Here is a 19,410-nt window from a genome sequence, read left to right as displayed (position 1 = left end):
GGGTGATTGGTTGGCATCACTGCGTTGAAATTCATTTGGCACTAACCGCAAATTACGTAGCATATCAAAACAAGGGGTGGTATTAGGTTGTGTGACGGTTCTTTAAAAATATTGATTTTTGTATGAAAACTGCTATGAAAGGGAGGCCAACGTCATTTGGGGATGGCACATTTAATGCAAAAGCTGCAAAATTAAACAAAGTAACCAGATGAGTTAAACGATCTTCAACAGTGTTCTATGACTGCTTGGGGATATGTTTCACACTTACGCTCGGCAGGATTCGACGCCATTATTGGTTAGCCATGTGGAACTTGCCTAGTTAGTCAAGTGAAAAGGACGATGACGATTTCATTCTTTGTGGTGCAAGTGTGATTGTATTTTTTTCTTCTCAAATGGAGGTGCTGCAAGGCATTGTAAAATGGAGTCAAAATTGACAATTTTAAGAAAAATTAACTAACAATTCATAAAAAGAACCGAAAAGAACAAAAGAATACTGTAATAATTATTCTACTTTCCGGTAGGTAGCACCACTTATCAGTATAGCGAATCTTTATTTAATTGGTGGATAGAGAATTTGCAGCAAAGCTAAAGGACACATGTCGCCACCTATGAGCAAGTAGCGTAAACCTATGATTTTTTTGTAATAATGTGTTTTTACCTTCAAAATCAACATTTTTATAAAACTTATGCCGTATTCGGATGAGAAAAATTATTTCCAACAATTTGGTGTACTACTTTCCAATACTTGTTTGATTTTTCAATGAGAAAACTGTAAATTTAGAAAAATATAGTAATTTGGACTATTTGCCAAGAAAGTCTGTCAAAAATCGATAAAAATTGTTGAATATACGTAAACACATCTGTTATGAACGATATAACTGTTTGTTCCATTGATATATACGGGAAACTATTTTTTCGTGTTCCAAAACATGTTTTTGAAGAAAAAGTTCACAAATTTTTGAGCGCCCGAAAATTGATGTTCATAATTTTAAAGCAAATTTTTTTTCTCGTCTTTTGCAACCAGTTTCATTATGATTGATGCAGGGAATCATGAGAAATAAGCGATTTTGTTCTTCTATCCAGCAGAAAGGAATACGATTTTTGGCAAGTAACCTCATTTTGGCACCACCTACATTTGAAAGACAGTCGCGCTGCAAAACCTCAATAAGCGAAAAACATAAAGTTCAACTCGTCGTCCTTTTAATTTAGAGTAGACATGTAAAAAAACTGATTGCCGTTCAAGAGCCAAACGACATGCGACACCTAGTGTTGAGTAGCAGAACAGAGCAAAGAATGTCGATTGAAATTTCCACCCTTTGAGGTTATGTATAGAGGATTTGCAGCAAAGCTAAAAGACACATGTCGCCACCTATGAACAAATGGCATAAACCTATGATTTTCCGAAAAAAAATGTTTTTACCTTCAAAATCAAAATTTTTATTGAACTTTTGCCGGATTCGGATGAGAAAAATTATTTCCAACAATTTGGTGTACAACTTTCCAATATTTGTTTGATTTTTCTATGAGAAAATTGTAAATTTAGTAAAACATAGTAATTTGAACTATTTGGCAACAAAGTCTGTCAAAAATCAATGAAAATTGTTAAAAATACGTTAACACATCTGTTATCAACTTTACCACTGTTTATTTCATTGATATATACGGGAAACTTATTTTTCGTGTTCTGAAACATGTTTTTAAAGAAAAAGTTCACAATTTTTTGCGCGCCCAACATTTGATGTTCATTATTTTGAAACAAAAAATTTTTCTCGTCTTTTGCAACCAATTTCATTAAGATTGATGCCGGGAATCATGAGAAATAAGCGATTTTGTTCTTCAATCCAGCAGAAAGGAATACGATTTTTGGCAAGTAACCTCATTTTGGCGCCACCTACATTTGAAACACAGTCGCGCTGCAAAACCTCAATGCGAATTGGGTTTTGTTAAATTCCAGCGTTCAAAACAACTTTTGAGCAAAATTCGAGCTGATACTTTGTTAACTTTTGATGCTCTATCTTTTTGAACAATATAATTTTTTTATTTATTTTTTTAAATTATTTTTTTTTTAATTTTTTTATTGCGTTAATTTATAGAGGGCAAAAAGTTTACACTCGTACTACTTGAATTTTTTCTCAAAAGTTGTTCTAAGAGCTGTAAATTCAATTTTTAGTTTGCATTTCTATGTAACCGAACAGCGAAAATTTATATCGTCATTCTTCGATGCTTTGCGCCAGCTGTCGGAATTTTGAGCTTTTAATAGCGAATTTTGTAAAATGATAGACGTTAACACATCTGTTATCAACTATTGAGGTTTTGCAGCGCGCCTGTGTTTCAAATGTAGGTGGCGCCAAAATGAGGTTACTTGCCAAAAATCGTATTCCTTTCTGCTGGATTGAAGAACAAAATCGCTTATTTCTCATGATTCCCGGCATCAATCTTAATGAAATTGGTTGCAAAAGACGAGAAAATTTGTTTTGCTTCAAAATGATGAACATCAAATGTTGGGCGCGCAAAAAATTGTGAACTTTTTCTTTAAAAAACATGTTTCAGAACACGAAAAAATGAGTTTCCCCGTATATATCAATGAAATAAACAGTGGTAAAGTTGATAACAGATGTGTTAACGTATATTTAACAATTTTCATTGATTTTTGACAGACTTTGTTGCCAAAAAGTTCAAATTACTATGTTTTACTTAATTTACAATTTTCTCATAGAAAAATCAAACAAATATTGGAAAGTTGTACACCAAATTGTTGGAAATAATTTTTCTCATCCGAATCCGGCAAAAGTTCAATAAAAATGTTGATTTTGAAGGTAAAAACTTTTTTTTTCGGAAAATCATAGGTTTATGCCATTTGTTCATAGGTGGCGACATTTGTCTTTTAGCTTTGCTGCAAATCCTCTATATAACTGTTTATTTCATTGATATATACGGGGAAACTAATGTTTTCGTGTTCCAAAACATGTTTTTAAAAGAAAAAGGTCACAATTTTTTGCGCGCCCAAAAAATTATGTTTATTATTTAATGCAAAAAAAAATTCTCGTCTTTTGCAACCAGTTTCATTAAGATTAATGCAGGGAATCATGAGAAATACGATTTTTGGCAAGTAACCTCATTTTTGCGCCACCTACATTTTAAACACAGTCCCGCTGCAAAACCTCAATGAGAAAACTGAAAAGGTAGAAAAAGATAGTAATTTGAAGTATTTTACAAAATAAGTCTTTTGAAAATCAATAAAAATTTATGAATATTAGTTTATCTCATGGACATATTATCGAAAGCTAAAGGTTTATTTTTTTTTAAGAGAAAGTACATTAAAGTATTTCCGTCTTTTTGGCACCTCTGACCAACTAAGCGAATCTGGATCAAACAAAAAAAATCATCAAAATTCATCCATATTCTGCTCCATCAAACCAAATAGTCGCCCCATTAAAATGATTTAATCCGCTCGTAATCCGAAAAGCATTTTCGGTGTACGACATTGTCACAGACTAAAGCCAGAGTACCCCCCCGCCCCCCCTCCCCCTCTGCTGCGTCCTGAAACTAACGTCCGGGCTTTGACATAATTGCCGACTGTGCATCCCACCCACACCTGCACTCCATCAGTGATTATCATAAGCCTTATCGTTTTCCTGTTGCATCCTGCGGCCGCCACCGGATCTCACCATCCTCCCTGAATGCAAATGATAGTGATAATGGCGGCGATGTCAGGTTATGTTTCATATTTATTGAAAATGCGTTTCCCGCGAAGCCGAGGGGTGCCCCGATTACCACTGTCAGATTGGGATTCGTGAAATTTGTATTCTATTCAATTTGAATATTCATGTAAACTCTGAATTTAGTACAAAAAAAAAGACAGATTCAAATAGTCGCTGAAAACACTAATTGATGGACCCCTCGTTTCCATTCGCTGTCCAAATGACCAACTGGAAGCCCATATTTGCATTCCGGCATGAATGGTGTCACGACCAGACACTTTCAAAGTGTTACACTATTTTGCGGGGCCATTTGGTGTGCTCCAGGGTGCGTCACGCACAGATTATGCACGGAAGTACCACAACTGTCCATCTGTAGTGGGCAAATTTAAACAAATGCACCTTTTTTACAAGTTTTGTTAAACGCCTTTGGTGGCTAGCAGCTTCACTAAGTTTGCTTCCTTTTTGGCGGTTGCAGCGCCCCGTCGATACTGTCAATCGCTAGCGCCCAATAGATAGCGCATTGCTTTTTTGCATTTTCAATTCACGATTGAGGTTTTGCAGCACGACTGTGTTTCAAATGTAGGTGGCGCCAAAATGAGGTTACTTGCCAAAAATCGTATTCCTTTCAGCTAGATTGAAGAACAAAATCGCTTATTTCTCATGATTCCCTGCATCAATCTTAATGAAACTGATTGCAAAAGACGAGAAAAAATTTTTGCTTTAAAATAATGAACATCAAATTTTGGGCGCGCAAAAAATTGTGACCTTTTTCTTTAAAAAACATGTTTTTGAACACGAAAAAATGAGTTACCCTGTATATATCAAGGAAATAACCAGTTATATAGTTGATAACAGATGTGTTAACGTATATTCAACAATTTTTATTGATTTTTGACAGACTTTCTTGCCAAATAGTCCAGATTACTATCTTTTTCTAAATTTACAGTTTTCTCATAGAAAAATCAAACAAATATTGGAAAGTTATACACCAAATTGTTGGAAATAATTTTTCTCATCCGAATCCGGCATAAGTTTTATAAAAATGTTGATTAGGAAGGAAAAAACACATTTTTTCTAAAAATCATAGGTTTACGCTATTTGTTCATAGGTGTCACGTGTCTTTTAACTTTGCTGCAAATTCTCTATAGAGGATTTGCAGCAAAGCTAAAATACACTTGTTGCCACCTATGAACAAATAGCGTAAACCTATGATTTTTCGAAAAAATGTGTTTTTACCTTCAAAATCAACATTTTTATTAAACTTATGCTGGATTCGGATGAGAAAATTATTTCCAACAATTTGGTGTGCAACTTTCAATTTTCGTTTGATTTTTCTATGAGAAAATTGTAAATTTAGTAAAAGATAGTAATTCGAACTTTTTGGCAACATAGTCTGTCACAAATCAATAAAAATGGTTGAATATTCGTTAACACATCTGTTATCAACTATATCACTGTTTATTTCATTGATATATATGGGGAAACTAATTTTTTCGTGTTCTGAAACATGTTTTTTAAAGAAAAAATTCAAAAAATTTTGCGCGCCCAAATTGATGTTCATTGTTCTGAAGCAAAAATTTTTTTCTCGTCTTTTGCAACCAGTTTCATTAAGATTGATTCAGGGAATCATGAGAAATAAGCGATTTTGTTCTTCAATCCAGCAGAAAGGAATACGAGTTTTGGCAAGTAACCTCATTTTGGCGCCACCTACATTTGAAATACAGTCTCGCTGCAAATCCTCAATTAAAAGCTCCATAATTCCGGCAGATGGGGCAAAGCATCGAAGAATGACGATTCAAATTTTCGCTGTTCGGTTATATAGGAATGCAAACTTGAAATTGAATTTACAGCTTTTAGAACAACTTTTGAGAAAAAATTCAAGTAGTACGAGTGTAAACTTTTTGCCCTCTATTGAGGTTTTGCAGCGCGACTGTGTTTGAAATGAAGGTGGCGCCAAAATGGGGTTACTTGCCAAAAATCGTATTCCTTTCTGCTGGATTGAAGAACAAAATCGCTTATTTCTCTTGATTCCCTGCATCAATCATAATGAAACTAGTTGCAAAAGACGAGAAAAAATTTTTGCTTTAAAATAATGAACATCATTTTTTGGGCGCGCAAAAATTTGTGAACTATTTCTTTAAAAAAACATGTTTTGGAACACGAAAAAATGAGAGATCGGTGTGTGAGCGTTTGCCGCGTTCGGTTCGTTGCTCTCCGCGTCAGTTTGGTTTTGTTTTCTAAAGTGTTTTTTTCGGAGTATTCGGCCCATATTTTGGTTTGTTCGGCCCGGGTTTTTCCAGGGAACCAGGAGACCTGTTGGTTCTGAGTGTTCTCTAACGTGTTTCCGTAAAAAATCCGGATTTTCGATACCGGTTGTGCTCCGTCGGTTGTTTGCACTGGTATTTGTGTTGAGGGCGGCCTCTGACTCTTAATGTGTGTGCGTTGTATCGTCGTGTTTTTTCGTTCTATACGAGCAATGTTGGGGTGATGACTGGTCGAGTGCGCTGGCGGTTGGATCATCAAATGAGGAAATGGCTGCGCTAGGTTCCTGAGGATTGACCGTGGTGAGGCGGCATTGCACCAGGCCGTGCTGGGCCGTTTTTTCGCCATTCGTCCGGTGGCGCGCGGACCAGAGGAGCTGCAGGAAGCCCATTCGGAACTGACATTTTTGGTGAGCCCGTTCTGATTGCGTGCGTGTGTGGTAGTGTGTGTGTTGTACTGTGACAGAGAATGAATCATGTATGCGTGTGCGTGCGCGTTTAAAAATTGACAGTTTGGATCAGGGTGGGTCTGCTGTTTCAAGGTAGGCTTACTTAACCCTCTAAAGTCCATGGCTGCTAATATTAACAGATATTAACTGAGCGTTACAACTTTGCGTTTTTCTCTCTTTCTGGGGAATGCTTGAATTTAGAAAGTCGACGGCACAGGATCACTTTAAACTGCCATGATATCAGAAATCATACAACTTTTCGTGTATTAAATTTTGACTGTTGAACTGTTATGAATATTTTAATTGATTTTAACTATGGCCACAATTATCTATTTTAATGAATATTTTTTAATATGTCATAAAAAATCTCATGTTTTTATGATCTGATGTTTGATTAACTATTTTAAAGTAATTAAGTTTAAAGGTATAATTAGTTGTGTGTAAGAGTTGGTATGAATGAGCTTGATATATATTAATCAATTTATTTCCAGATTTTTCAGATTAACTTCATAATTAATGATAAAAATGCGCGCGCCAAATCGATTTTTTTTTAAATCAGTTGCGTTTTTTATTTTTTAAGATTACATTAATTGTTTTGTGATTTTAAAAGCCCTTCCTATATCATCGTTGATCAGAAGGTACGGCGTCGGGTAAATTGTGCAATTATTTTTCAAACAATGTGTTAAATTTTCACGGTAAAAAACTCATTTCTATAGAATCGTTTATCGAAAAACACTAACATTTAGGATAGACAATTAGCGCGCGTTTTTGAATTCGATTGTCGGGACGCATTTTTTTTCGCGTTCCGTTTTCGTCGATCGTCGTCGGTGTGATTTTCTCGTTAGTTATGTATTTGATACACATCACAGCCGGGTATCTTTGTTCAATGATTTGCAATTGTTTCACGGGAAGATTCGTTTTAAATTGCGTTAGCAAAATATAAATTATCATTCAATTCGACCATTCGTTTCCCGCGAATCGCGGCGACAAATATTGTTTCAACGCGATTGTTCAAGTCCTTCAGATAACATCATAACTCATCAGTCATTAATTGGTCGCTCATCTTATAATAATTTAAAAGTATAAATAGTCTCAGGTCAACTCTACGTAAATATGTAACGCTGAGTTTAATATTTCACCTTTTAAACACACATAATTTTGATTCTATCTTTCCACAGCCGGCTGTCTAAGATTGAATCATTTATGCTAAACTCAACACCAAATAACCGGGAATGGTCTCATCCGCATCATCCGACTGTTTGCCTTGAGAATACATAATACATCACCCTATTCAACGAAATTCATTGATTATTGGGCCACATCATCATCCTCTATGATGAATCCTGGCCATTACCCTTCCCCACTAACAAAATCCCAAGTAGAAGTAGTTTTCCGGCACACGCGGGGGTGTGGATATCGTATAGAACCCACCCTTGGTAGCAGCCTGTGCTAACTAACATTCCCGTCCCATCCCCTCGAGATCTACAAACTGACATGGCGGGCGCCGTTGGTGGCCAACGACTGTTTCCTATTCGCACCGGCTCTAGTTTTGATGATCGTGATGTTTTATCTTTTCAGCGCATTCATGCATGCTGTTGATAAGGGAAACATCATTTGATCGTTGAAGCGTGTGACCGGTTTTGCTGATGGGATATTACGGTCCTGTTCAGCAACGGAGAAGGACAACCATGGGTGGTCTCTCATGCTCATGCTCAAAAACATGTTTTGGAACACGAAAAAATGAGTTTCCCCGTAAATATCAAAGAAATAAACAGTTATATAAATGATAACAGATGTGTTAACGTATATTCAACAATTTTTATTGATTTTTGACAGGCTTTCTTGCCAAATAGTCCAAATTACTATCTTTTTCTAAATTTCCAGTTTTCTCATAGAAAAATCAAACAAATATTGGGAAGTAATACACCAAATTGTTGGAAATAATTTTTCTCATCCGAATCCGGCATAAGTTCAATAAAAATGTTGATTTTGAAGGTAAATACACATTTTTTCGAAAAATCATAGGTTTACGCTATTTGTTCATAGGTGGCGGCATGTGTCTTTTAGTTTTGCTGCAAATTCTCTATAAATTAACGCAACAAAAAAGATTTTGAAAAAAAAATAATTTTGAAAAAAAAAATATTGTTTAAAATGATAGAGCATCAAAAGATAACAAAGTATTCGCGATTAAAAGCTCAAAAATTCCGACAGATGGCGCAAAGCATCGAAGAATGACGATTCAAATTTTCTCTGTTCGGTTACATAGGAATGCAAAATTAAAATTGAATTTACAGCTCTTAGAACAACTTTTGAGAAAAAATTCAAGTAGTACGAGTGTAAACTTTTTGCCCTCTATAAATTAACGCAATAAAAATAAATTGGAAAAAAAAATATTTTGAAAAAATAATATTGTTCAAAATGATAGAGCATCAAATGTTAACAAAGTATCAGCTCGAATTTTTGCTCAAAAGTTGTTTTGAACGCTGGAATTTAACAAAACAGAATTCGCATACATAACCTCAAAGGGCGGAAATTTCAATCGACATTCTTCGCTCTGTTCTGCTACTCAACACTAGGTGTCGCATGTCGTTTGGCTCTTGAACGGCAATTGAGGTTTTGCAGCGCGACTGTGTTTCAAATGTAGGTGGCGCCAAAATGGGGTTACTTGCCAAAAATCGTATTCCTTTCTGCTGGATTGAAGAACAAAATCGCTTATTTCTCATGATTCCCTGCATCAATCTTAATGAAACTAGTTGCAAAAGACGAGAAAAATTTTTTGCTTTAAAATAATGAACATCATTTTTTGGACGCGCAAAAATGTGTGAACTTTTTCTTTAAAAAACTTGTTTTGGAACACGAAAAAATGAGTTTCCCCGTATATACCAATGAAATAAACAGTTATATAGTTGATAACAGATGTGTTAACGTATATTCAACAATTTGTATTGATTTTTGACAGACTTTCTTGCCAAATAGTCCAAATTACTATCTTTTTCTAAATCTACAGTTTTCTCATAGAAAAATCAAACAAATATTGGAAAGTTATACACCAAATTGTTGGAAATAATTTTTCTCATCCGAATCCGGCATAAGTTTTATAAAAATGTTGGTTAGGAAGGAAAAAACACATTTTTTCTAAAAATCATAGGTTTACGCTATTTGTTCATAGGTGGCGACACGCGTCATTTAGTTTTGCTGCAAATTCTCTATAGAAAAATCAAACAAATATTGGAAAGTTATACACCAAATTGTTGGAAATAATTTTTCTCATCCGAATCCGGCATAAGTTCAATAAAAATGTTGATTTTGAAGGTAAAAACACATTTTTTCGAAAAATCATAGGTTTACGCTATTTGTTCATAGGTGGCGGCATGTGTCTTTTAGTTTTGCTGCAAATTCTCTATAAATTAACGCAACAAAAAAGATTTTGAAAAAAAAAAATAATCTTGAAAAAAAAATATTGTTCAAAATGATAGAGCATCAAAAGATAACAAAGTATTCGCGATTAAAAGCTCAAAAATTCCGACAGATGGCGCAAAGCATCGAAGAATGACGATTCAAATTTTCGCTGTTCGGTTACATAGGAATGCAAATTTAAAATTGAATTTACAGCTCTTAGAACAACTTTTGAGAAAAAAATTCAAGCAGTACAAGTGTAAACTTTTTGCCCTCTATAAATTAACGTAATAAAAAAAATTGGAAAAAAAATATTTTGAAAAAATAATATTGTTCAAAATGATAGAGCATCAAAAGTTAACAAAGCATCAGCTCGAATTTTTGCTCAAAAGTTGTTTTGAACGCTGGAATTTAACAAAACAGAATTCGCATACATAACCTCAAAGGGCGGAAATTTCAATCGACATTCTTCGCTCTGTTCTGCTACTCAACACTAGGTGTCGCATGTCGTTTAGCTTATGAATGCCAATAGTTTTTCAAGTGAGAAAAATGCAATTTAAGCTGTAAACCTTTTGCCTCACACTCTCCTGACCGACTGCAGCGCCTCAACGAACTGTCAATCGCTATCGCCCAATAGATGGCGTACTGCATTCGCAGCCTTTTGCACCGCTTTTCAACCGCAAGAACAATACAATTTAAGCATTTTAATGCGTTTTCCGTGCACAAAGAAACCAATTTATATGTAGACAAACGTGCATTAAAATGCACGCACGTGTGCCATTGATGCAAAGTGCTTTTCTGCACACGACAGCGAAATTTAATTATGGGTTTGTCCATACAGCGAGCCCATACGAACAGCATCCATACCAATAGTGTGTGTGTGTGTGAGTGAGAGTACAAGTTCGCACTTTGTAAGCAAACCCCATCGTCGAGTGTGTGTGTGTGTGTGTGTGTCTCTCTGTGTGGGAGGGTTGAATTTATGATGGGATTTAATTCCGTTTGGCTTGACAGGAGGACCCCCTCCACTCTGGAGGTGATATCAAAATGGCTTAAAGAGCGACATTCCAGTGGGGACTATTTTTTTACCCCGTGACATGATGAATCGTTTTGGGGTTTCGCCATTCAGCAAAAGTTGACTGCCTTTAACGAGGGGTTTGACAGTTGATATAAAGAGTGTATTTTGGGGACAGTTCGGATTGGGTCACAGGACTTTATGTCCGAATCTCTGCGTCCATTAGTGGCACCTGTGCACGTGGTCGCTTCTATTTAATTAACTCCTGGTGTCCCGTCTAGAACTCGACCTAACCTCAACCCTGCAAAGGAAACTCGGAAAGTTTCACACTTTTAGCAGTCGTTGATTACATTTTTTACCCACACTCACACACACTTTGTTCTAATTAGAGCCCGTATTAAAACTCTTGACAATCACACAGCTAAAAAAAATACAAAAACTTCATTACCATTTGTTGGTGAAAACATTACACGCACCACGTGGATTCTATTTGGAGGTTATGTTGATTTTTATCGCACCGAACCGCGCGCGATAATTGAATGAAGCATCCCCCCTCCGCTTCGGTTGGTTTGATTTTCAATTTCAGAATTTGTGACAAGTGTGTCCTTGGGTGACATTTTCGGCCTGCTGGTCGGCTAAATTATTGAAAATTGTCCGCGGTAAAAAAAATCAATTTGGCTGAGCATTTGAGCGCAATTTAAGGGAAACACAAAAATACACCCATATTCTTGCTGTCTTCTCTTTTTCAATAAATTGGCTATAAATCACTACTTTTGAAGGGCGCTAGGACTGCCTAATATTATTCCTCTTAGAGAAGCTAGTGCCACTGGTGGTGAGTAGTGAAAACTTTACTTCTATTCGAATTATAGAGGATTTGCAGCAAAGCTAAAAGCCACATGTCGCCACCTATGAACAAATAGCGTAACCGTATGATTTTTTGAAAAAAGTTTTTCCTTCATAATCAACATTTTTATAAAACTTATGCCGGATTCGGATTAGAAAAATTATTTCCAATTTGGTGTACAACTATCCAATACATGTTTCATTTTTATATGAGAAAACTGTAAATTAAAAAAAGATAGTAATTTTGACTATTTGGCAAGAAAGTCGGTCAAAAATCAATAAAAATTGTTGAATATACGTTAACACATCTGTTATAGAGCTATCTAAGCCCGATCTCACACACACTAGCACACCATTTGTTTTGCTGGCGGGTACAAAATTTAACCTCACTTTTTTCGTGTACATACACGCAATACATGCGCACGTAGATAACTCTATTGAGAGATTCGACAGAAACGTGCACGCATCCTGGTGGCGAGTAGAAGCACTACGCAACGATGTTCGGAATGACAGCGTGCTTGGAAATATAATTTTTTTTGCAGTTTTTGATTTTTATTTCCTTCAAATATTTTTTAACGTCGATGAAAGTTATTGTAAAGTGTGGCAATCGCATAAACGAATCGAATGATGTATAAATCATAGGAGCTGAGTTAATTTTTCATGTTTTTTCCTCAAATTTACCAAATAGATCTTTTGAAAAATTGATTTAAATATGATTTATTTGATTGATAATGTTCCTTATGTGTGTATTATGGATAAAACAAACTTTTAGAGTCATATTACAGCATAAAAACAATAATTTTCTCAAAAATTTGCCAGTTATTCGAATTTTTCCAAAAAAATCCAAAAAATTACCAAAATGCGTTTTTAAGGTCAATATTTTGGTCAAAAGGGAAGAGAAGTAAAGTTCAAACACTTTTACATAACATTCCATCATTACTTTTAACTTTTGCAACATTTAACTCAAGTTATCCAAAATATCGATCATCTTTTTAGAAAAATTGTTTTAATAAAATTCCAGTCACAATTAATCACTACAAATCACCACGCATTACGCTAGGTTTGCTGTTGTTCCAGCGGTGTTCGGAATGACAGCCCCCATACAGTTTGAGCAGTTTTTAGGGAAAAATCGCGTTTATGATGAAATATCAAGCATTTTCAGAAAAGTGGGGTATTGCAAAGTGTGGCAATTTCGCTAACAATCATAATGCGTGGTGATTTGTAGTGATTAATTGTGACTGGTATTTTATTTTAACGATTTTTCTAAAAAGATGATCGATATTTTGGATAACTTGAGTTAAATGTTGCAAAAGTTAAAAGTAATGATAGATATTATGTAAAAGTGTTTAAACTTTACTTTTCTTCCCCTTTGACCAAAATATTGACCTTAAAAATGCATTTTGGTGATTTTTTGGAATTTTTTGGAAAAAATCGAATAACTGGCAATTTTTTGAGAAAATTATTGTAATTATGCTGTAATATGACTCTAATAGTTTGTTCTATGAATTATACACACATAAGGAGCATTATCAATCAAATAAATCATATTTAAATCAATTTTTCAAAAGATCTTTTTGGTGAATTTGAGGAAAAAACATGAAAAATCAACTCAGCCCCTATGATTTATACATCATTCGATTCGTTTATGCGATTGCCACACTTTACAATAACTTTCATCGACGTTAAAAAATATTTGAAGGAAATAAAAATCAAAAACAGCAAAAAAATTATATTTCCAAGCACGCTGTCATTCCGAACATCGCTGCGTAGTGCTTCTACTCGCCACCAGGATGAGTGCACGTTTCTGTCGAATATCTCAATCAACTATATTGCCGTTCAAGAGCCAAACGACATGCGACACCTAGTGTTGAGTAGCATGTCGATTGAAATTTCCTACCTTTGAGGTTATGTATGCGAATTCTGTTTTGTTAAATTCCAGCGTTCAAAACAACTTTTAAGCAAAAATTCGAGCTGATACTTTGTTAACTTTTGATACTCTATCATTTCAAACAATATTATCTTTTCATTTTTTTTCCAATTTTTTTTTATTGCGTAAATTTATAGAGGGCAAAAAGTTTACACTCGTACTACTTGAATTTTTTCTCAAAAGTTGTTCTAAGAACTGTAAATTCAATTTTTAGTTTGCATTCCTATGTAACCGAACAGCGAAAATTTGAATCGTCATTCTTCGATGCTTTGCGCCATCTGTCGGAATTGTTGAGCTTTTAATCGCGAATTATTTCCAAAAATTGACATTAAAAGCTCAACAATTCCGACAGATGGCGCAAAGCATCGAAGAATGACGATTCAAATTTTCGCTGTTCGGTTACATAGGAATGCAAACTAAAAATTGAATTTACAGCTCTTAGAACAACTTTTGAGAAAAAATTCAACTAGTACGAGTGTAAACTTTTTGCCCTCTATAAATTTACGCAATAAAAAAAATTTGAAAAAAAAAATAACTTTGAAAAAATAATATTGTTTAAAATGATAGAGCATGAAAAGTTAACAAAGTATCAGCTCGAATTTTTGCTCAAAAGTTGTTTTGAACGCTGAAATTTAACAAAACAGAATTCGCATACATAACCTCAAAGGGCGGAAATTTCAATCGACATTCTTCGCTCTGTTCTGCTACTCAACACTAGGTGTCGCATGTCATTTGGCTCTTGAACGGTAATTCAAAAGCAAAAAAAATTTCTCGTCTTTTGCAACCAGTTTCATTAAGATTGATGCAGGAAATCATGAGAAATAAGCGATTCTGTTCTTCAATCCAGAAGAAAGGAATACGATTTTTGGCAAGTAACCTCATTTTGGCGCCACCTACATTTGAAACACAGTCGCGCTGCAAAACCTCAATTTGGTGTACAATTTTCCAATATTTGTTTGATTTTTCTATGAGAAAACTGTAAAATTAGAAAAAGATAGTAATTTGAACTATTTGGCAAGAGTGTCTGTCCAAAATCAATAAAAATTGATATGATAAAACTTATTTACTAAAATAAGTGACGAATGATCATTTTTTGGTTTAAGTCACGGTAATGAAATGAACAACAACATTGACTAAAATAAGATGTCAAGTTTTTGAATGTTTTGATAGTAACTATGATTACATTGCGCTTCGTAAAGTTGAAATTCCTGTAATGAATAACTTGCTTAATTTACATTTTACTCCTGGAATACTTTTGCAAACATGCTGGCATAACTTTTACCCCCGCGGGAAGCTGTAATGCAACTCCCTGAGCCTTAATTAGTGCTGCATCGTAGTTTCACTGATTCAATTTGGCACTTGTTATTTGGGATTGTAATTTAAACCTTTTGGTGAAATCATCAATTCTAGTAGTACATTTAAATCTATTGTAGTGTAACACAAACAATACGCTTGCCTCTGGTGGTGAGTAGCAAAAGTAAGCATGTTTACGTTAACTCTGGTTGGCGTAAATTATCTTCAACTCTTCGGTATACAAAATTGTTCAGCATCCAAATTAACAGCATATATTATCTTGTCTCTAAAACTTGTAACTTCCACATACTCTTACGTCACCTTTTACCTACGAAAGTTCCATTTCCGGCCGCTACCACGAACTTTCAAACACACTCACTAGTAACGATTATTACAAAAGTTTTACGTGCCACCGCGGATCCGCTAGGGATGAAAAACTTTTCCACCTGAATCTCCCTCCCACGATTTCTATTGTTCCTTTCCGGCATCAAACATGCAATTTATCGCCACTCAACCATTGTGTAACTCTTAGATGAGCTCGCCCAGGTTCTCCTTACTGCTGGTGGTGCCATCTGTCAGCGAGTAGCCGCCGAAGAAATCCCCCAAACTCAAATCTTCTCGTCATTGACCCGCAATAGTTGGAAATTCCCCCCCATTTGCAACTAACTTCTAAACTACCGGTTAAATGGTCACAAAACGTTCACAGCCCGACCCCCGTTTCTGGAGCGCCCCCGGACGGCTAATTCGGGCACGCTCCTCAAAAACTGACTAAACGTGGTCGAGTGAGCCGTCACGTTCTTGTGGGCGGCATCGTCCACTCCACGGAGCTGGGAGAGTTCCATTTCCGATGCTGGATGAGATTATTTCCGCTTCTGTGCGCACTCCGTGTGGCTGTGTCATTGTGCAGGACCAACTCGAGGGAGGGGCGGCAAGATTTTCAGAATTAACCTAACTTTTTTTTGCGCTCATCATCTGTGCTTTACGATGATGGGTCACATCAGTCGAGGGATGGTTTGTGGGAAAGTTTATTTTTTCTCTTTTCCGTTCCGAGATGATTTCAAGGGCGGGTACACCGGGATCAACTCAACACGTGACTTTCGTGCTTGTTTGGGGGCTGCACTTTGTGACGACGTCTGGATCTCCGGTGGGACTTTGCTGAACGTGCTCGCTGGAAATCCGACACAAGATGGCCGCCAGGGGCGCTGCAGTCACGGTGGAGGAAAAAATACTGTCGGTTACCTGTTTAATGACATAACATTGGATCTACTTCAAAATTACAGAATGTTTCCGAACATTGAAGCTGTCAAAAAGTTTTCGCTATTTGCCACCAGTGGTGCTAGTGAAACTTGAAGAGAGTATCTCAAGTGACTGGTACGCTCCTGGTGCCAAAACAGTTCGTTGTGATTTGAAAACGGACAAAGGAGTGTTCTTTTATTACGTAACGCAAAATCGGGTTTTAATTGAGCGCAGCACGGCCTCCAATCCCCCTCCCCTACTGCGTTACGTAATAAAAGAACGCTCCCAAAACTGCCAAAGGGCTACCAGGAGTGCTGCAGTCACGGTGGAGAAAAAATCTATTGTGTATTACATTGTAAAATTGCATTGCATTGCATTGGTTCACTTTAAAATTACAAGATGTTTTCGATGCGAATCATCCAAGCTGTCATAGAGCTTTCGCTATTTGCCACAAGTGGCGCTAATGCTATTTGAATAAACAATCTAAAGTAACATGAACGCCCCAGGTGACAAGTAGTGAAAAAACAAATCTGGCACCATTCCGACAAGCCTTAGTCATTGTACCCAAAAAAAATCACCCCCACTCCATTCGCTTGCGTCAACAACAAAAACCAACTAATTGTTTTCGAAATTCTCTTCTCTTTTTCTTCTCTTTTCCACATCTCAACTTTTGAACCTCGCAAACCCCACACCAAACTCTTCGTGCACGCTAAATTGAACAAACCGACTACCGAACAAAAATATGCCTCAATACTACTACACCACCTACTACTACTACCATCATGAAATACTCTCGAAAAAACAAATCTGCAAACATTTGGCTAAATTCAGCGACCGCCGAGCTTGTAGACGCTTCGGCCGGGGTCGTCGCTAGTGCGTACACGGATTCGCGGTCTCGTATCTCGATAGTGCAGTATTTGGAACCCCTGTCCAGACCTACCAAGGCACCAAGTATGTTGAAAGCAGTACTCTTTACCCATTTTTTTTCTAAATTTTTAAAGCTATCCCAACAATCATCCCCTCCTTCTGTCGTAACTAAACTGTACCTTACTCTATGTCTAACTATTCATACACGCTTATTTAGAACAACTCATTTTGGGGAAAAAACAGTACACCCTAAACCGAAATTATCCGGAATTCATCAATAGCTATCGTATCGTATAAAGCAGGTATTAGACTATGACAAACAAACTCGCAAACAAACAAAGCATTCAAATTATCAAAGAGTGCGATTTTGTTGGTTTGTTTGTAATAGCCTAATACCTCCTTAAGTCTTTAGGGTCATCTGCCAGATTTGGGGAAATTTTCACTTATGTTTAACTCAATTCTCAGTAAATTTTACCATATCTGACACCTGTCCCAAGACTCCTTTTGGTTTTGACGAAATCTTCGTGAGTTAAGTTGTTCCCAAAATCGGGAGAATTATTAATCAACACAAACATGTCAAATTTTGAGTAAATTTTACCCAAAATTAAATAACTTTGAAATTAATGAAAATGAAAATTGTGACACAATTAAACTGATTATAACCCCAAAATAAGTTGTTAAAAATTATCGTGTACTCTCACCAACACACTCACACTCTCATCAACAGTACTTTGAACCTGTATTAGTGCCATCCACCAAAAAAGTTACCATCTCAATACCAAAATAATCAAAATTGTCGTACCTAACTAATCGTGTAATGAAATTTCGTAACATTAAAAGTACATTACTTGGTCGCCACTGTAGAACAACAGCACTTTGTTTTCAATTGAGTTTCCGGTGACAGCTGGGTCCTCTCACAGCGAGATTTCAGTGTTGCCAAAACTCCCTACACCACCACCACCAGTTGAATTAGTTTCGATGTTTGACGTAAGCGCCGCTAAAGTCACTTTTACACACTGAGAAAAAAAATAACTTACATGGACACACATTTGCTGAAAATCGTTGTTTTAAAACTTTTTTTTGTTTACAGTAGAGCCCGCATTGAAAAATAAAAATTAAATTATAGATAGTTGCTTTTAGTAGATTTGCTTTTTGAAAAATATTGGAAACGCTTCAAAATTGGCTTCAACTTGACAACTAAATTTATTAAATTTACAAAAAAAAATCAATATTACAATCACACTCACAAATCAAAACTCAAAAGTAGCACCGTAATTGCATGATATTCGTTTTGTTGAAAGAGAAACATATTAACACAAATTGCAAGCTCTAAATCGGAACCGCCGCTGTGTACGATTTATCATCTCGCGCTCGTCCAATTATAACTTTCCAGGCCAGGGGTTGCTCTTGAAAAACCAAACCCAAAAACTTGCGCCCATTAAAACGGAAATGGCCACCACCATCATTTGCAATGAACGAATGCGTAACAGATGCCAGCGGGGGTTTAATAACAAGAAGAATGGGAAGCAATATTATTCCAAACTATGTATTTTAGGTAATCGATTTTGTCTAATTTTATCTGACTTCGAAACATGCAATGAAGACATAACTTTAACTTTTACAGCCAACTAGGGGAACTATACCCTTTTTAAGCCTATTTCTATTATCGGCCTATCAGCCCTTTGAACATGAATTACAGCCTTCATAAAGTGTTTTTGACTGTTCCAAAGTAATAAATAGATCAAATAAAAGTGAGCAAGCAACTCTCCATTGTTAAAACAACTGAAAATGTCAATTTAATTGAGGAAACGGCAAAAGTGATGAGAATTGGTCGAACGGCTTAGAGTGATTAAAATGGGCATATTTCCCCTAATAATTAGACCGGCTTTTATTTTCGAGAAAAATTGCAGCAATTCTGAATCTGAATGATGTCATTTATGAACTACAGTCGACTTTCTGGCTGTCGATCATCTCTTTCTCAATATTGCTCCATCTACCGATGAATTATTCAGCCCCGTCAAACTGCACACTTCGATTCTCTTCATTCCTCGATATTTTCTCATGCTTGAAGGATCTCGTCCTCGACGGCCAATGTCTCACCTTTTGACCTTCACAGATCCTCAAATTTCAATTTCAATCCTGAGATATTCAATAAAAATCGAAATAAACTCCGTGCATTTTTGCCACTTCAGAACGTGTTTGACACACGTAAAAGCTCGACTACCTGAACATTTGTAATTACAACTCGGGGCTCCAGCAATCAAATTCAGGACAATACACAGAATGGTCAACCAAACAAACGTGTTTGTTATTGTTTACAATGCGTGCTACAGTGTTTGTTTATCAAGGTCAAACATTACAACGCATTGTTCTCGGAACATCAAAAAGCGACGTGCGACAAGTTAGCACAAACAAAACATTTGTT

General features: G+C 36.0%; 1 protein-coding gene across 13 annotated transcripts in view; it reads left to right on the top strand.

Moving 5' to 3' along the window:
- The window catches only part of LOC6035079 (tolloid-like protein 2), a 331,983-nt gene that overhangs the window by 257,426 nt on the left and 55,147 nt on the right, over positions 1 to 19,410 (top strand). For 12 of the 13 annotated variants that reach the window (XR_005277617.1, XR_005277619.1, XM_038256514.1 and 9 more), the window contains one exon: positions 16,950 to 17,069. The exons of the other annotated variant lie outside the window; for it this stretch is intronic. Coding sequence is in view for 10 of the 12 variants with exons in the window: in XM_038256514.1 (XP_038112442.1) it covers positions 16,950 to 17,069 (120 nt within the window). In the remaining 2 variants the exon portion in view is untranslated. The remainder of the gene's footprint in view (positions 1 to 16,949; positions 17,070 to 19,410) is intronic. 13 annotated transcript variants of the gene reach the window in all.

Source organism: Culex quinquefasciatus, chromosome 1 (assembly GCF_015732765.1).
Source record: "Culex quinquefasciatus strain JHB chromosome 1, VPISU_Cqui_1.0_pri_paternal, whole genome shotgun sequence".
NCBI lineage: Eukaryota > Metazoa > Arthropoda > Insecta > Diptera > Culicidae > Culex > Culex quinquefasciatus.
The sequence above is the reverse complement of the archived record's forward strand: the minus strand, read 5'-3'. Positions and strand labels throughout refer to the sequence as shown.